The 17,387-nt window shown below is 35.9% G+C and overlaps 1 protein-coding gene across 2 annotated transcripts; it reads right to left on the bottom strand.

Annotated features, from left to right (window-relative positions):
* Positions 1-9,187: 9,187 nt before the first annotated feature.
* Positions 9,188-17,234, bottom strand: LOC118810960 (4-galactosyl-N-acetylglucosaminide 3-alpha-L-fucosyltransferase 9-like). 2 transcript variants are annotated; one of them, XM_036575127.1, is made up of 3 exons: positions 17,124-17,233; positions 13,093-13,185; positions 9,188-11,941 (listed from the first exon to the last, which is right to left on the bottom strand). In XM_036575127.1, exon 3 carries the CDS (start codon positions 11,934-11,936, stop codon positions 10,803-10,805), a length of 1,134 nt encoding a protein of 377 aa, XP_036431020.1. In that variant the 5' UTR covers positions 11,937-11,941; positions 13,093-13,185; positions 17,124-17,233; the 3' UTR covers positions 9,188-10,802. The 2 variants fall into 2 exon arrangements, with proteins under 2 accessions (XP_036431020.1, XP_036431021.1); XM_036575128.1 differs by lacking the exon at positions 13,093-13,185 and having other exon boundaries at positions 17,124-17,234.
* Positions 17,235-17,387: the final 153 nt, after the last annotated feature.

Raw genomic sequence — 17,387 nt, forward strand, 5'->3', positions numbered from 1 at the left:
GATCAAGCCCCTTAAAATCCCAGACCTATTACATACTAAGGTTTATTATTCAGTAACTACACAGACTTCAATGCAAACTATTTTTAGGTTGTAGAAGTGTGTAATAAAACTTTGGGCCCTGGCCATTTAAGGGGTTAATGCATTGTGGTTACATCATTTATATTGAATAAAGGTTATATGGCTATAAACCACTTTTTGTTTTCTTTTAATAATAAACAACTAAACAACTAAAAATGTTTTAGTTATTGTCTTGCAGCATAATGAAAGAAGCCTGACAAGTACATGTCCATATGATTATAATGCAGATTTTAACACATTTTATTATTTTATTTAAATGCAATGCAAATAGTTTATGCAAAAATGTTTATTTACCTTTTCCATGTTTTTTTAGCTCTGAAAAATGCTAGATGGGTACAGACGGCATCAGACTGTGTTATTACCGTGTTGGTGGGTGCAGCAGTGGTGTGTTTCATCAGTGGTGTTATTTTAGGTGAGATTATGGCAGCATCTTGAGGTTGTGTTTTTATGTTGCTGATATAATAATTTAATAAACACACTTTCACTGGGCATATAAAGTGATGGACATTAAAAATTCAAACTCCCTGGCCATTTAAAAAGTGTAATGGTGCACTTTGTAGCTGTACAGTTACAAAGTGTGGCTCATCTGTTGCTGAACAGTTTGTCGGTGCCCCTCACCATGAGACCACCGCTGATCAGATATTAACTGGGTAGTGGTCCATTCTCAGCACAGCAGTTATACCAAAGTAGTGGTTGGTTCTAAGTATGTGCAGCACTGGTACAAGTGTATTAGCAGCACTGAAAAAGTTCTACCACCAAGGGGTGCTCAAATCAGGGTCTTAGCCCATGTCACATTTACATGGTCACATGGTCACACAACCTGTCCACTTTATTCCAGATTGCCCCAATGTAGACTGTTGAAAAAATAAACAAATAAATAAAAAACCTGCCAGTTCAAACAAAAGAAAAGGCAATATCTGACCCATATCTGTGTCTCCGATGTTGACTGACCCATCACATTAGTCAACATCGGAGATGCATGTGAAATGGCATTGAAAGAGTTTGCAACTGCTGAAGTTGCTGCAGTGATTTTGGAAATTAGCAACAAAGATAATGAAGCATTTTGCTATGAAACATATGAGTGTCATGTTATGTGCAAACACCATTTTAATAGATATGCAAAAATGTAAAAAATGCCCTCAGACCCCAGAGGGTTAAGAACTAAAAGAGGACAAAATGAAATGTAGTCACATAGTTCTGACGGGACACCAGGACACAGATGGTCTGTGTGAACTTGTACCTGGCATCTCAAATGACTATATTTTGTGTTGTCCTGTTTTACTTCATTCTTAAGAAATAAATGATGATCCTTCAGTGTGCCAACATGAAGCTCTTTCCTGTATCCATCTTTTCATGCTGCTTTGTTTCCTGCTGTTCTGTCTTCTGTCACTCTGTGCCTTAAGAAAAATCTTTTTTTTTTTTTTTTTTTAAATGGACCACCATAGAACCATCACTGGTCCTTTTTAAATGAAAATGTAAATCTCTGAAGAGCTTCTTATTCAAACTTTCTCCATTTTAAACTATGTGGCAGTTACATTCATGTTCCTGCATTCTGCTTTAACATTTAAGGTGGATTTGGAAATTCAAACAAGAAGTCAACTTCAGCCCTGATAGAATATAAAATAAATATAAAATAAGTTTGATAGGGGCTAAGGGGCTGTGGTAAAAACATTCAGGTCTGTAGCCCAAAAGCTCAGACCTAGTCACACCCCTGTCCACCACCCAAATAATATCTGGTGGTCAGTGGGGGTCCTGTGGTGGTCCTTTTCCATTGATGGATGGGCAAGTATAAATGGTCTATAAAATAAGGTAGGTGATTTCTGATAAAATGGACAGTGAGAAGTTAATGTAGTGTTTCTATTATTTTGTATTTTAATGTCCAGATAAAAATGTTTATAAAATTGTTGTAAGATTTTGGTTGGTGTAATAAATGTGTTATACCACCCTCTTTATTTTACAGCTGGCTTTGCTCTCCGCATGCATTCTGAAGTAGATCCAGAACTTTACAGTGGTGCTCTGTTGGGTCTTCTTCTCAGTGATAGTACATCTAGCTTTGACCGTAAGTTTTCTTTTTTCTATATGTCCATTTTCTCTCTAATAATGTATAAGCTACTTGTCATAAATGAAATTTCCATCCTTTAAAGGCAATATCTGCCAAACAGCAGAGAGAAATACAGAACTTTTCTGATGTTGAAAAAAAAAAATATTCTATAAAAAATAAATCAGTGAAATAAATGTTGAAATAAATCTTATTCCATCAAAATTCTGACTTACTATTTTGAAATTATACATTGTTAGATCATAAGAAAATTATTTTTTTTCAGGATAATTCAGTTCAATTGACTTGAGACATCAATATAAAATGAAATTAAAATGAAATAAATAAATAAATAAATGTATATCTTTAGTTAAAATCTTGTGAAAATAAGCTGTTATATTAAGACACATACTCAAATTTTTAAACAATTATGTCATTGTTTTGAAATAAAAAATCAATATTTTGAGATAAATAAATAATGTTTCAAGATACTAAGTGAATTTAGAGACAGCGTTGTTATTTCTAGGTACTAAGTCAAAATTTTAAGAAAGTGATTATTTTAAGATATTAAGTACAAATTCTGTGCACATTAGTCATTATTATTTCAAAATGCAAGTAAAAGTATTGAGAAAATATGTAATTATTTGAAGAAAAAGATAAGAAGAAAGAGGTTCTCCACTAGGCAGGAAAGAGCTTCTATAATATTGTAACTATATGTCTCTGGAAATTTCAGAGAGCCTTCAGATCCCTGGAGTGTTGCCTCCTTTTATCTTGGCAATTATGATGGTCAGTACTCTGCAGAGGCTTCCAAAGGAAACCATTTCAATGTAAGTATGATCATGTTAATTACACTAGTAGTGTTAATTACATTGATGTCATGAAATAAAATACAATTGATTTTCCTCCCTTAGGCGCCCACATTACTCTTTCATCTATTACTGTGATTGGATTCAGCCTGATTGAAATCAGTGTTTTCGTTCTCCTCGGCATTACCAGGAGAGATTTCAATAGCAGTAAGTATTTGAAACAACTGAGAAAAGAATTGACCAATACCAATTAAAAGGGCTCTTCAGATGCTGTAAATAGGTTCTTCTATTGTTACAAGCTTGACATTGTGACAGTAGCAGAACGCTTTTGGTGATATATATAGAACCTTTTTCAAAAAAGTTCTATATAGAACCATCTACAGTATATTCTCCTTCAATCTGAAGAACAATTCATGATGCAAAAAAAAAAACCCTTTAATCGTGCAGACAGTTCTTTGAGTGTTCATGATTCTGTATAGAACCATTTTATTTACTAAAGAACCCTTAACCCTTGGGACCTGGAGACCACAAACGGTAGGTCACTTCTAGCCTTCATAACTTAACAACAGTTTAAGATACAAGCATGATCCACATATCAGGACATCCAGCAGACCTGCCTCTAACTAGCAAGCACAACATCGAGCTGTGATGTCAGCATCAGTGAGTAATTCGGCTCTGAAAATCAACTAAAATCCTGAAATTATTGCTCTGCTGTTTGGCCTTCATAATCCAACAAAGGGTTAAAACAGCGACATGATTCACACATCAGATCACTCATCAGACTACATACATCATCTAAACCGCTTATCCTTCTGGGTCGCGGTGGGGTGCTGGAGCCTATCCCAGCTGTCATTGGGCGGAAGGCAGGATACACCCTGGACAGGTCGCCAGTCCATCGCAGGGGACTCTATTGTTATATTGTATCTCTGCTTTTAGCCTTCATATTATAAACAAACAGCTTTCAGTTTACAATGATTTTGAATATGAAAAATATCTGAATTAAAAATAAAGCTTGTCTTGCTGTGTATCAGAGTTTTAGCACTGAGCATGAATCCAAGAGGACAGAAAACCAATAAAAAACATAGCTGCATTATGCTAATTGTTTATTTTTACTCATAATAACCAATAAAATAAATCGCCATCAAAATTCTTGCACGTTCAGCTCACAGACACTCAAGACTAACAATTTCTGAAAAAATAAGTTCCAAACAAATTCCACTTGTTTTCAAGATCTCTATTATTAAACAATAACAGGCGCTAGGTACATTTTTTGATCTGAAATGACCCAAATTCATATAGATATCAAATTTCTGTTAGCATTTACATGTCAAGCAATGGCATATCGGAGTAGCGCATGGTCTCCTGAAAATAACAACATATGGCATGTGTGACTGTCACATGTGAATACTTTATAATTGCAATTCTAACTTTAATTGACCCAAAAATTACCAAAAAAACCCCCCAAAGTTTTTGGTTTCTAAGGGTTAAAGAATCTTTTTTGTGTATTTCACACCATGCTTAACAGTTATAATGATAGTGAAACTTCACAAAGAATCAAACAGAAGCATGGTGAGACTTTTATTTTCTAAATGAAAGTGATGACACAGTAATGAAACAGCAAAGCATATAGCATGTTCACTGCTACAGTAACACTATAAAAACAGCTCCCTATAAAAAGGAACTCAATCATTAACTAACAGTTTGTTAGTGATAGTATGTGATTATTACTTGTGCATTAATAAATGCTACCATTTGAACTGTTGCTTTGATAAATTTAAATGTAATCAGTAACATGATATATTTTCTTAAAACATTATGAAGTCATATTTTTACAATAGAGGTTAATCATTTTTGATGTTTTTAAAAAGTATACATTAACCTAATAATGAATAAACAAGGGAAGCATTAAGGGGATGTTTCTGTATCACAAAGCAGCAAGATTAAAACCTGCTTAATCACTTAAAACATGACATAGATAAATACTAACTAATTATTCATAATTATGTTAGTAGCTTTTGCAGCTAAGTAAATGTTTAATATTTGATGTTATATAATTTATGAATTATGAGTATAAAATAAGACCATTCAAAATAATTATTAATTATCATCTCTAAATAATCATTAATCTTTCAGTTGGTTCTTTTTATAAATGTATAATAGCAAGTCCTATTAAACAGCAACTTAATCATTACCTATGCTGCTAACAATTATAGGAAAATATTTATTGGAGCTTGCTATTATTAAATATTAGGAAATGAACGAACAAACAAACGAACAAACAAAGAAAAAAGAAAGAAAGAAACAGAATGAAACATAACTATGTTCTCTCAAGTGGCTGTGTGAGTGACATTCTTCTTGGTATTGTATACTATATGCATGGCACACAACATTTCTAAGTAGTGTGTATATAGCAGGTTTTTCTAACATTGGAATAATTTACACTTCAAAAAGATGGTTCTTCAAGGGTTCTTTAGTTAAGAAAATAAGGTTCTATATTGATCCATGAACACTCAAAGAACACTCAGCATGATTAAAGGGCTCTTTGCATCATAAAAGGGTTCTTAATAATGTGCTGTAGATGGTTCTATATAGACATTTTTCAAAAAAAGGGTTCTGTGTATATAGAACCCTTTTTCGAAAAGTGTCAGTATTTGAAAACAATGTCAAGCTTGTAACAAATGAAGAACCTTTCTGGGTGCTATTGTCCTATATTGAATCATTTTCTTTAATAAAGAACTAGAATCTTAAAATCTCTAATTTGTTTCTGATGAAGAGAAGTGATGCAACAATTTGTCAATTATGGGAAATAGTTTAGAACAACATGGAATTTGTGGTATATACATACACATGTATGAATGAAGGAATGTCCATTATTTTCTTGCAATTAATAGCTTTTAAATGTTCTTATTTTCAGCATGGTTCCTACCACTGGAGGCTGTACTACAGATCATTGCATGGATATCAGTGATTTTACTGCTATGGTGTAGATGTTTTACACAAGGATGTTGTTCTCACAAATTCCCCAGAACATTGAAAGCCAAAGAATTTTGTATTATGAATGCACATAATTATTACTTTCTGTAGGGATGTTACTAACTAAACTAACTTAAGCACTGGACTTGGTTTGCTTCTATGCTAAACCTTTGTTATAACATTTCTCTTTCTCTCTACTTTTATGAAGTGCACCTCAAAGTTATTGTAATTTACTGTATGTTGATTGTTTTACTCATTTCACATGTGTCCTGTGCTGTGATTGTTGCCATTCTAGCCACTGCTTATGGCGCCCTGTGTGTTCACTATAAAAATGAGCACATGGACAGTAATATTAGATACTGCATATAGACCAACTCTCATTATCCTCAATGCAATTAAAGGAGAAAAAAAGGACAGGAAAAATATTAAAACTTATTTAAAGCTGTCTTATCTACAGAAGCCCTAAAAGGTAAAATAAAGTTTCCTGAGTCTGAGTGGATCAGACACAGCAGTGCTGCGGGAGTTTTTAAACACCTCAGTGTCGCTGCTGGACTGAGAATTGTCCACCAAACAAAAATATCCAGCTAACAGTGTCCTGTGGGCAGCGTCCTGTGACCACTGATGAAGGCCTAGAGGATGACCAATACAAACTGCGCAGCAACAGATGAGCTATCATCTCTGACCTTACGTCTACAAGGTGGACTGACAAGGTAGGAGTGTCTAATAGAGTGGACAGTGAGTGGACACAGTGTTTAAAAGCTCCAGCAGCACTGCTGTGTCTGATCCACTCATACCAGAACAACACACATTAACACACCACCACCAAGTCAGTGTTACTGCAGTGCTGAGAATGATCCACCACCCAAATAGTACCCCCTCTGTGAGGGTCCATGGGGGTCCTGACTACTGAAGAACAGGGTAAAAGGGGGCTAACAAAGTGTGCAGAGAAACAGATGGACTACAGTCTGTAACTGTAGAACTACAAAGTGCACCTATATAGTAAGTGGAGCTGATAAAATGGACAATGAGTGTAGAAACAAGGAGGTGGTCATAATATTATGCATATATATATATATATATATATATATATATATATATATATATATATAATATATATATATATGGATGTATAGATGTATATTTGTAAAATCTGTACATCCTTCACATACTGTAAAAGTAAAAGTTCTATACCATTTTGTTTAATAACCATACATCTAAGTCATGAACCATTTAGTAACCTTTAAATCCCAAGTGATGGGAAATTGTAAGTTCAATGATGCCATCTGTGGCAAGGAGTCTAAAAGAGTGTAATTGGCCTCACTCTCTCTCTGTGGGTGGACAGGATGGTCCTCCCTTTCCACCTGTCACTCATCACAATGCCAACCAACATGTGAATCTGTTGGTTGTTGTAATAGAATCGGCAGTTTGTGCTTCCCACCAAACGTGTTGAGCTGACACTTCATTAGCAGTTTGAAAAGATATGGTGGTGCTTCACGTGACTTGGGGGAAGCATGTGCTAGCAACCCACACCCTCCCAGTTTGGTAGTATCATCTGACCTAGGTAGTGTGTGGGATCTGGCCATGAGTCAATCGGGGAGAAACATCTTGCCGATCCACGTCAGCAAAGGCTTCTATAGAATTTCAGGAAACTTGCTAGTTCACTTTCTTGCTAAGTAGGCCAAGAAAATCTGACTCCACTGCTATTTTAAAGTGTTCCTTATTGACGCCATGAGTTTAATGAAACACAAAGAGGATCAGCTCAGCTGCAGTTGAGCAATCGTCATATTCCACCTTATTTCCAAAGAGAGTTTTTGACAGCAGTTGCTACAGGATGTCTTCTTCACAATCAGCTCATGAGGAAAGTACTCCATGTGTTACAGTGCATTAATGCATCATGTGCACCTCAGAAAGGTTCAACACATACATTTTCAGTTGTTCACAAACTTATAAAAATATGTTATTGGAAAGATATGTTCTATTTTCTTGCTTTAACTTTAGTAAGCAGAAAATGTGAACAGGTTCTAGGTTGGAGTTTCCAAGGCAAGTTCACACAAGCATGTTTGGTGACCCATGACAGGGTTTTTTAATTACAAAACCAGATAAGCAGGTTGGCTTTGTTATTTTTTCCACTACGCTGTAAAATAAAAGGGCTCCTTAACAAAACATCATAGCGCACACATCAAAACCAAAGTCCAACTTTCAGTGTCATAGAACAACAGGGTAGCATCCAGGAGTGAAAACTTGTGCCATGTCATTTGATTAGACAGTCAAACGTTCAACAACATTCACATTTTTCTCTACATGAGAATATTTGTCACTTATTTCAGGAGAGCATTTATAATATTGATCTAGCTAATAATATTTAGCAACCTCTGATTAATACAACTAGACCTGTCCAGGGTGTATCCTGCCTTCTGCCCAATGACAGCTGGGATAGGCTCCAGCACTCCCCACCCACCGTGACCCAGAAGGATACGCGGTTTAGATGGTGCGTGTGTGTGATTAATACAACTAGCAATGCAATTATCAGCTGTTTTTACATAACAGACCTCTAGTTATGTACCAATACAGGTCATAATGAATAAAGCTTTATCTGAGCTTCACTGAACGAAGAACAATATCTTAAAAAAGGCCCAATATATGTTCCTTAAAATAAAGTGCAAACCAAAATGACATGTGACTTATATTCGTATTCATGTGTTTGCATGTCCAAGAGGTGGGAGACTAACTACATACAAATCTACAGATCTTCTGCTTTATCAGATCTCATCTTTATTCATCAAATAAATACAACACACAGATTAAAGCAGATTAAAAAGCAGCAACATCTGCTAAGTAAAATTCATTTATTGCCAAAGTTGATCATTTTCTTATATTTTCATTATTAATGACCAAGAGCAAATTAAATGGCAGAAAAAAGCACTGTTTTTGTGCATTTTCTCCGTCTGGCTTAGTAGAATGGTATGTCCATGCCAAGAACAATTTCACAAAATCTTTAAAAACATTTAACCCCTTAAAATCCCAAGACTACTATTTTACAATACGAAAGCTTACTAATCTTTAATTGCATGGAATGCAAACTGGTTGAGCTTTTCTATGGTTGTAGAAGTGTGTAATAAAACCTTTAGGCTTTAGCCTTTTTAAAGAGTTAAGTAGCTTTATTTTATGTACAAAAAAGGCTATGAAAAAAACAAAGTTCTCTAAAAGTATGTTCGTACTTCATGTTTATCAAGAACGCAGGGCAGAGACTGGCTGCAGATGCAAATGTCTGCTAGGTTGGGTATGCTGGATGTAGCCCTTTGTGGCTATCATAATTAGAAGCAGGTGCACCAGGATTTTGAGGTAGGTGGAGCATTGAGATGCACTAGCAACTGTCATTGTAGAGCTTGTGAAAATCACAAGAAGTCCAAGTCAGCCTCTGTACCATGCAAGTAACCAACACCAATCCAGCAAAAGTGCAATAGTCACATTTCATTCATTTTGGTATTCGTTCCATTGTAAACAATAGAATATAACTGTTCCCCTTTTTCCTTTCTAAAATAAAAATAAGCAACTCACCATTCGAAAACAATAACATTTTATCATTTGCATTCATAATGTAATGGTAACACAATATAACAACCATTTATGTGGAGGCTACCTACATAGGGACTTCATAACACAAGCATAAGCATTGAATAACATAATTATAAAGGAGTACTTGATATGCTTGACCAGCTTATGTCAGAAACTACAAGATGACCAGACACTTTATGAAATCAGTGACATGGGCTTTGAACTAAAATGATGGACATTTGTTCCATTTATAACACTGTTATGAAACATTGTTCACAGGTAATAAACCTGTTCAATAGTGCAGTTATTAAGGAGACATCTCTAGGTTTTCTGATATGGGAATAGGTTTATAGAGGTAGACCTCATAAAATAGACTATGGCTGTAGATACAAAGTAGCTGTAGATACTAATGAAGAGGCCAATGAGTGTTTTTCTAGAAAAACTGTGTCACCAAGAACTGATGTTTGGTGTTTTTAACCAAGCCTGGACTTGGGAAAGATGCTTCATAACAGTGTTATTAATGGAACAAATTTCTGTCACCTAAGATGATAACATTTTACATGAACCTTGATACATAACACTGACATAACCATGCCATGAACATGCAAGTGCAGATGTCATATGCCATTTAATGATATTACCAATATCGAAAATTGTCATGGCCGATACCATGACATTTGATGCTCATGTCACATGCTAACTTTTGCCATGTAATCTATTTAGCATTACCAATGTAAAGTGTTACACTTCACATTAAGGTCCCTTTATATCAATATATTGTCACTCAGCATAAGCTGTTCAGAAATATTCAATTATTGCCATATAATATGTAAAGGCATATGCAAGGAACAATGTATTGCAGCCTGTTCAAGAATGTTTTACATGTTAATTTTAGGTTATGTGTTCTGCAGCATTTATGGGGTTATTCTGCTAAGGACTCTTATTCTGAAGAGCAGGGCTGTGTCCATCCAGGCAGATATGTGTGTGGAGCAGGAAGAACTGACCCAGTCAGAGCTGAGCACTAAGAAAGGCAGATGTGAGTTTAGGTTTCGAAAAAACTGTTAGAGAAAACTGCTTATGTGCAGTGTAGCTGTGGCCAACAACAGCTGGTTAATAAAGCACCACGACTTGTGCAAAAGCTCTTTTTTTAGGAGTGAATACTACAATATTTGTTGCTTATATATCAAATACAAAGCATTGGATACAGTGTGTAAAACTTGAGTATTCAATATTTCCTCTGTAAGCAATTTAATATTTATGCATGTATCACACTGCCTATGTCGATAGCCTTCGAATACTGTTACCATTTGTATCATTTTTCAGCATTTGCAAAATTGACTAAGAACTACCGGTCATGAAAAGTACCAGTCATAGATATTGTGTGCTTGTTTATACTCTCTGTGTATGCCCATATATTCACAGGCATGACAAATATACGAAATAAACTCCTGATTCCACAGGATTAAATGACGAGTCGCAGAGACGTGTTTTCTCCAATCAAAGTACCGTCTGTAAGCCTCATCATCCTTGTCCAGTTTAAGTAGATACTCAGCCAATGCTGATGCATTAGGAAAGTCATTCACGTGAATGAACGAATCACCTGGAGCAAACTGTTCATAGTTTTCTCTTGAGGGTCCCAAAACAATAGGCACAGTCCCTACTGTAAGTGGGCCATTGAACTTCTCAGTGATGTAGTCCTTATGGACGGAATTCTCAAACGACAGGTAGAACTTACAGCTGGCTAGGGTAGGGTAGTAATCTTCGTCCTTCATACGCGATCCAGCCATATTTCCATAAACATTTACTTTTACGTGTTTGCTGAGCTCCTCATAGTACTTCATCCTGGTTCCTGTTCCAGTACTGGGGTTGGTGTTGGACACAATCCAGCAGACGAGCTTGTCTTTCTTCGGGGGTTCAAACTCCTCGTTTGGGGTTTTGCTGACGGTCAGTAGATTTCGCACAGAGATGTCAGCATCGCGTCTGTAACCAAGCGTGAGGTTGAAGAGGTTTTCCAGACCTGGAATTCTCTTAGTATTAGTTGGCGATTCGACGTGGAACCAGATCCATTTTTGAAAAGAAGGACGAGGGGATGGAGGAAGGTTGCTCAGATCCCAACTGATAGCTTTGTGGAAGATGAGAACCCCATCTGCCTGATTATACAGGCTTCTATCATCCGTCAGGTGACATCCATCAATGTTGTAGAAGGTTTTGCAGTCACTGAAGTCCCACTTGTAGTTCTCAGGCCAGACCCACAGCAGTAAGATGGGTTTTTCTGGCTGAGCAGCTGGAGGGGTAGTGGGAGCTGGATTACTGTTGTTTGAGATTTTGTTAGATGGTGTAACGTGTGGTACACCATAGGGGATATAAGGGCGGGATGAGCAGTTGTGTGACATATACTGGAAAAACAGCAAACATGTGCCAAATCCAGCAAGCCAGCATGTGACTATTAGAAAACCCTGAAATGGTTTAGGTGAAGTAGGCGTCATCGTTTCTGGAAAAAAGGAAACAGGACTGTGAAAAAATGGAAGTTTCAAACAATTTACCTTACAAGATTATAAGTGAAGAATGAAGCACAATTTCTTCAATCAACAAACACCTGACAGTAATTTTTTTTTTTATTAATTTTTCCTCTCATCAGGGCTGAACAGTGTGACAATATTGGCACACATGCTAGGAAAAATTCATCCTGTGCAAAAATCATAGTCGGAGAGCATGCAGAAGAACTTTTGTCCAGTCTCCTCATGCACAGTCGACACAAGTTGAAATAGTGTTTATTGTAGTTATAGTCCCTCAGGTAAACTGAAGCCAATATAACCTATTCAAATGTTTATAACTCAAGAGTTTTGCAACAAAGAGAAATGTCCAATGTACATGAGCAAAGTACAAACAGTCTCACATAGTATGTGCCTGTTACCCATAACTTCCTCTGAATATGGGCTTTAAAAGAAAGCAATCAATCTTTCTATTGGTTTAATGGATTTTTACCATTTACTTCAAAGTACTTTGTGCTGTCATTTATGCCTTATATCTTACCTGGTATTTAGTGACATTTCCAGTGTATGTTCCCACTTAAATGCTTGACATTACATTAAAAATTAGTGAGCATGTTTGTTTTTACAACCTTATGACTACAAATAATTATGATATATATTATTTTTTGCTTTATCAGACTAATTGCCAGAATCTGATCTGTAATTTATTTAGACTGACTTGGTACTTACACTTTACCAAAAAAATAATTACACAGCTTTTTGTAGTTTGTACCAAGCACTCACTCAGTGAATGTCTAGAATCTGTTTCATTTCAGAGAACTTTTCTTAAATTGTATTGGAATTTACAAATCATCTTGCTCAAAATATTAATCTAGTTCTTCGATTTTGTACATCAGAGTTACATGTTTATAACTTAGGAGACTGTAAAAGTAAGCATTACCCTTTTGTGTTGGAGGTGGGGGTGGGGTATAATTGTATTTGTAAAGCCAGCAATGTCTGAAAATGTTAAATTGTGCAAAAAAAAAAAAATTCAGTCAGCATAAAATCTTCTCTGGATTTGGTAACCTTGTCTTTGTGGTCTTCGCCAATATCTCTTTTAGACTGAATTAATTCTATTCAAAATCACACATAAAATAATATTGAGTCTTACCTTTAGGCAATTATCTTGCTTCTCAATTGGAAATAATTAGTGCATTTGTGAGATTCTGCTGGTGTGGGTTTCCTCCCTCTCATAAAAAATAATCTGTAAATTTCACAGAATGATCATTAACATTTAAGCTTGTACAAACTTTTGCAGAGTTAAGATCACAAATTGTTGCACTTATTGGGATTAACAGAAGTCTTGTTATGGACTTCAAAAAGTGCTTGTTTATTTATTTATTTACTTTTTGAAGTGCTACACTTTTTAAATTTGTGCACACCTGCATGTTTTGCTTGTGTCAGCGCTACTTGCTTAAAAATCTCATGTACAGCTCTGAACATGCTTTAACTCTAGGAAGGGGATACAAAATGCTCATCCCCCATTACCACTGACACACACGCATGTTAACTCAGTTTTCCTAGAAACACACTCATTACCACTTTAATAGTATCTACAGTTGCTTTGCATCTACAGTCCCCCTTTATTTTATCAGGTCCTGCCAAATAGGTTCACTTTGTGGTTTTACAATTACAAATTTCAGTTAATGTGTTAGCAGTCTTTGAAGCTGTCCATCAATAGTCAGCAGGTAGTACTTACATAGTGGACCATTCCCACTGACATGGTAGTAGTATGTTAGTTTGTGTTGCACTGGTACAAGTGTATCAAACACATAAGTGCTGATAATTTTTTTAAACACTTACTGTCCACTCTATTAGATGCACTTTTCCTATTTGACCACTTTGTAGACATAGAGATGATAGCTTGTTTGTTGCTGCAAAACTTGTGTTGGTCATCTTATAGTTCACGATAGGATGACGCTGTTGTGCGGACATTTTTAGTTGGTGAACTAAGTCTAGCAGTGACATTGAGTTGTTCAAAAACCAGCACTTCCAGCAGCACTGCTGTGTCTGATCCACTCATTCCAGTGCAACACACACTATGTCAGTGTCACTGCACCACAGAGGATGATCTACAACCAAAAATACCAGGTCAGTGGTGGTCCTGCGGGAGTGCTGACCATTGATAGACAAACCGATAGACTAAAATGATTAAAGTGATTGTAGAACTACAGTGTGTACCTGCATGACAAGTGGACTTGACAAAATGGACAATAAGTGTAGAAACAAGGCAAGTGTACCTAATAAAGTGGCTAGAGTAGTATGGTTCTTACAAACAGTTTGGATTGAAAGTAGAACTTATTCAAAATAACTATACTTTACTAGCTCTTCACTGGCTTCCATTGTCAGAGTGACACATTACAAAATATTAAAAAATAGCGATACTAAAGTGAGATCATCTTAAAAGTTTAAGGTAACTGATGTCACAGCTTTTTTGAGTTTATGCAGCTTAGTTTATTGTTCTCGTGACTCCTATTTTGTAGTTCTGCATTGCTGTTTTTTGGATTTTTACTCAGTGTCCTTCTCCTCTTAAATTAATCCTTGCTAATCCCCACCTGTAGATTAGGTCTCCCCCTCTAAGTCCCTAAGATGGTGGGGTGGGAACCTTTTACTCTCAGACTCCTGAGCATGGAGGGCTGTTTTGTTACCAGGATTCAAACTCTGGCTCTTCTGAGGATGGGGCAGTTAAACAGTTGCATCACACTTAAACTGGAAGTTTATACATTAGTGTATAACAAAAGAAAGAAAAGTAAATTTATTCAGAAAAGTGTCAAATATTTATTCACACTGAAACAGGATCAGATCAGGAACTCCATCCTCAGTGAAGCCACAGCCCTCCATAGGTGGGAGTCTGAAAGCAGGATATCCTGCCCCTCCCCCAGCCCAAAGATACCACGTAATAGCATTCAGAATAACCTGCCTAACTTGAGGAAACAAAGCAAATTTAACTGACAATGAGGCAGCACATATAACGGCTGATTTTGAGTAAGCTCAATTTAAATTGTATTGTTGACCCGACTGAGATGCAGCAGTAAAGACTGAAGATCTTTAAATTAAGGTGTGTTAACTCAAAAAAAACTGTGAAGTCAGTTACCTTATAATTTTAAGTTGACTTGAATTTTTGAATTCTGAAAAGGAGGTGGGTAACTATATCGCTCTCATGGTATATTTCACACTACACTGCTGCTGATGGAAGAAAACCTCATAAATCCATTTTTTGTTTTTGACATAATGTGAAAATTCCTGTTGTGTAAATTTCAAGAAGAATGGACCAAAAGAAGCAGCCCAAAATCACTTGGAAAAAATTCTGGTTCCATTGACTTACATTAAAAGTGAAGTAGGTTTTTTCCTTCTCCTGTAAAGTTACCATTTTGGAGATACAAGGTTTTCATCCGACAACAGAGATATACAAGTGAACTTTAAAATCATATTTTAAGAAAAAAATCGTCTTGTTGTTCAGAGTCCTGGTTCTGGAGAACCACTGATCTGCAATCTGTAATTTTCCTGCTCTAATGCAATCTAACACAATCTAATATAGTCACTCGAACCTCTTTCTTTAGACCTCCCTTTAGACTTCCACTTGAGTAAAAGTACAAAAGTATTTGCCTTCAAATGTACTTAAGTATCAAAAGTAAAAGTACTAAAAGATTAATTATGGCTCTGATGTCCTATTACCATTTTTGTAACAAGACTTTTGCTTTATCAACTCATTTTAGGTGAAAATATACCAATATTTTAATAGAATGTTATTAAATAGTCGGACACTGATGTCTATTAAGTTATCATAAGCACAAAACACTGAAGGCAAAGAATTTCCATCAGGTAGAATCAAGTGGATATGAAGTAACTTTTTCTGAACAAGCAAAGTTTCAGTTTAAGATTTATTTGCAACTTAGTTACAAGTTTAAATTGAATAAAAACTTGCTTTAAACTCAGGTTCACAAATGAGTTTTCCTTTACTAAATTGCATCTGTAGGTCTCTGTTCATAAACATAAACTAGCAAAAACAAATTTACTAGAAAATGAAATACTGTTTGTATGAATTCAGAAAAAAGAAACATGATACCCTGATTGGTGTTCTTGCTTCACGCTTCTTTCGTTTTGTCATGTTACGTTTTTATACACACATAAACCAAAAGGAACGACAGATTTTGCATAATGTACTGGACTAAAAAGTAAGATATTTGACTTTAAAATGTAGCGGAGTGAAAGTAAAAAGTCGCCCAAAATGGAAATACTTCAGTAAAGTAAAGATACACTTAAACTACTTAAGTACAGTAACAAATTACATTTACTTCAGTACTGCCCACCACTACTTTCTGGGTCTATATGATCTGCGGGAGGATATTTATCATCACTTATATCTAAAGGCATAATGTCTTATTTCTCATAGCAAGATGTTCGTATGCAAAATGGACTCCAATATGTCAAATAGTTTGTTAATGCATTTAGAGAAACTCAGACAAAAACATCTACCATGTTAAGATATTTCACTATTATCACAGTAAAAAGTGGCCATAACTTCCAGATTTATGATTCCAGAGTATGAGAAAGTACAAAGAGCAGGAGAGAACAGGTTAACAAATCCCCTCAAGCGTTTACAGCAATGCAAACAAAATACTGTTTAAGCTCTCTTAGCTGAAATATCAGAGACTTTAATTAGGATAATATCTACCATCATTTCCTGATTCCACTCTCGATAACTCCTTAAGACTGGCTCTGCGGCAAGTCACAAAGTCACACATGTGCCTCTAGCTATGGCTTCTACATCCTCACACTTGTGTTCAGCCAGCCCAGACCGATCTCACAGCTTCATTTCCTTGTATATATTGACGTGAGTGCTTGTAGATGGCATGAACTAATTTTATACTTCACTTGGTTCTATTTCATAAGATCTGCCTCAAAGATGTTAACAAGAAGTGTATCTTAATGGCAGGTATTCGAAAAACAGAACACGCCTCAACTGTATCTTCCTAACCGTATTCTCTTTCCAATTTGAGTCCATACAGCCTCAGCCCGTCATACACAGCACTGATGTTCTACCCAGGACTTACACTAAAGCTTATTTTAACTACAGAGTTAAGTTAGCTTTGACTAAAGTGTTTCAAACAGCGTGGTTAAAATTCTTTGAAGGAAACCTACCATCATCATTTACTCGTCTGTTCCTCCTTCCTCAAAGGAGCGCAGAGCAAAGCTGCAGCAGGTCGACCAACTTGAATGCTCCACCCCCAGCAAATATCCAGTTACACCCGATTCAACCTGACACGTACTGCTCACTGAAGCCCCACCCTCCACTGTTCAGCTCTTTCTGTTGTGAAACTTAAGATTTCACTTCTTTTTTTCTTGTTACTGTTGTTCTTGTTGATCTTGTTCTTTTTATCATTGTTATGTTTAGTATTATAAATA

Source organism: Colossoma macropomum, unplaced genomic scaffold, assembly GCF_904425465.1.
Source record: "Colossoma macropomum unplaced genomic scaffold, Colossoma_macropomum, whole genome shotgun sequence".
Lineage (NCBI taxonomy): Eukaryota > Metazoa > Chordata > Actinopteri > Characiformes > Serrasalmidae > Colossoma > Colossoma macropomum.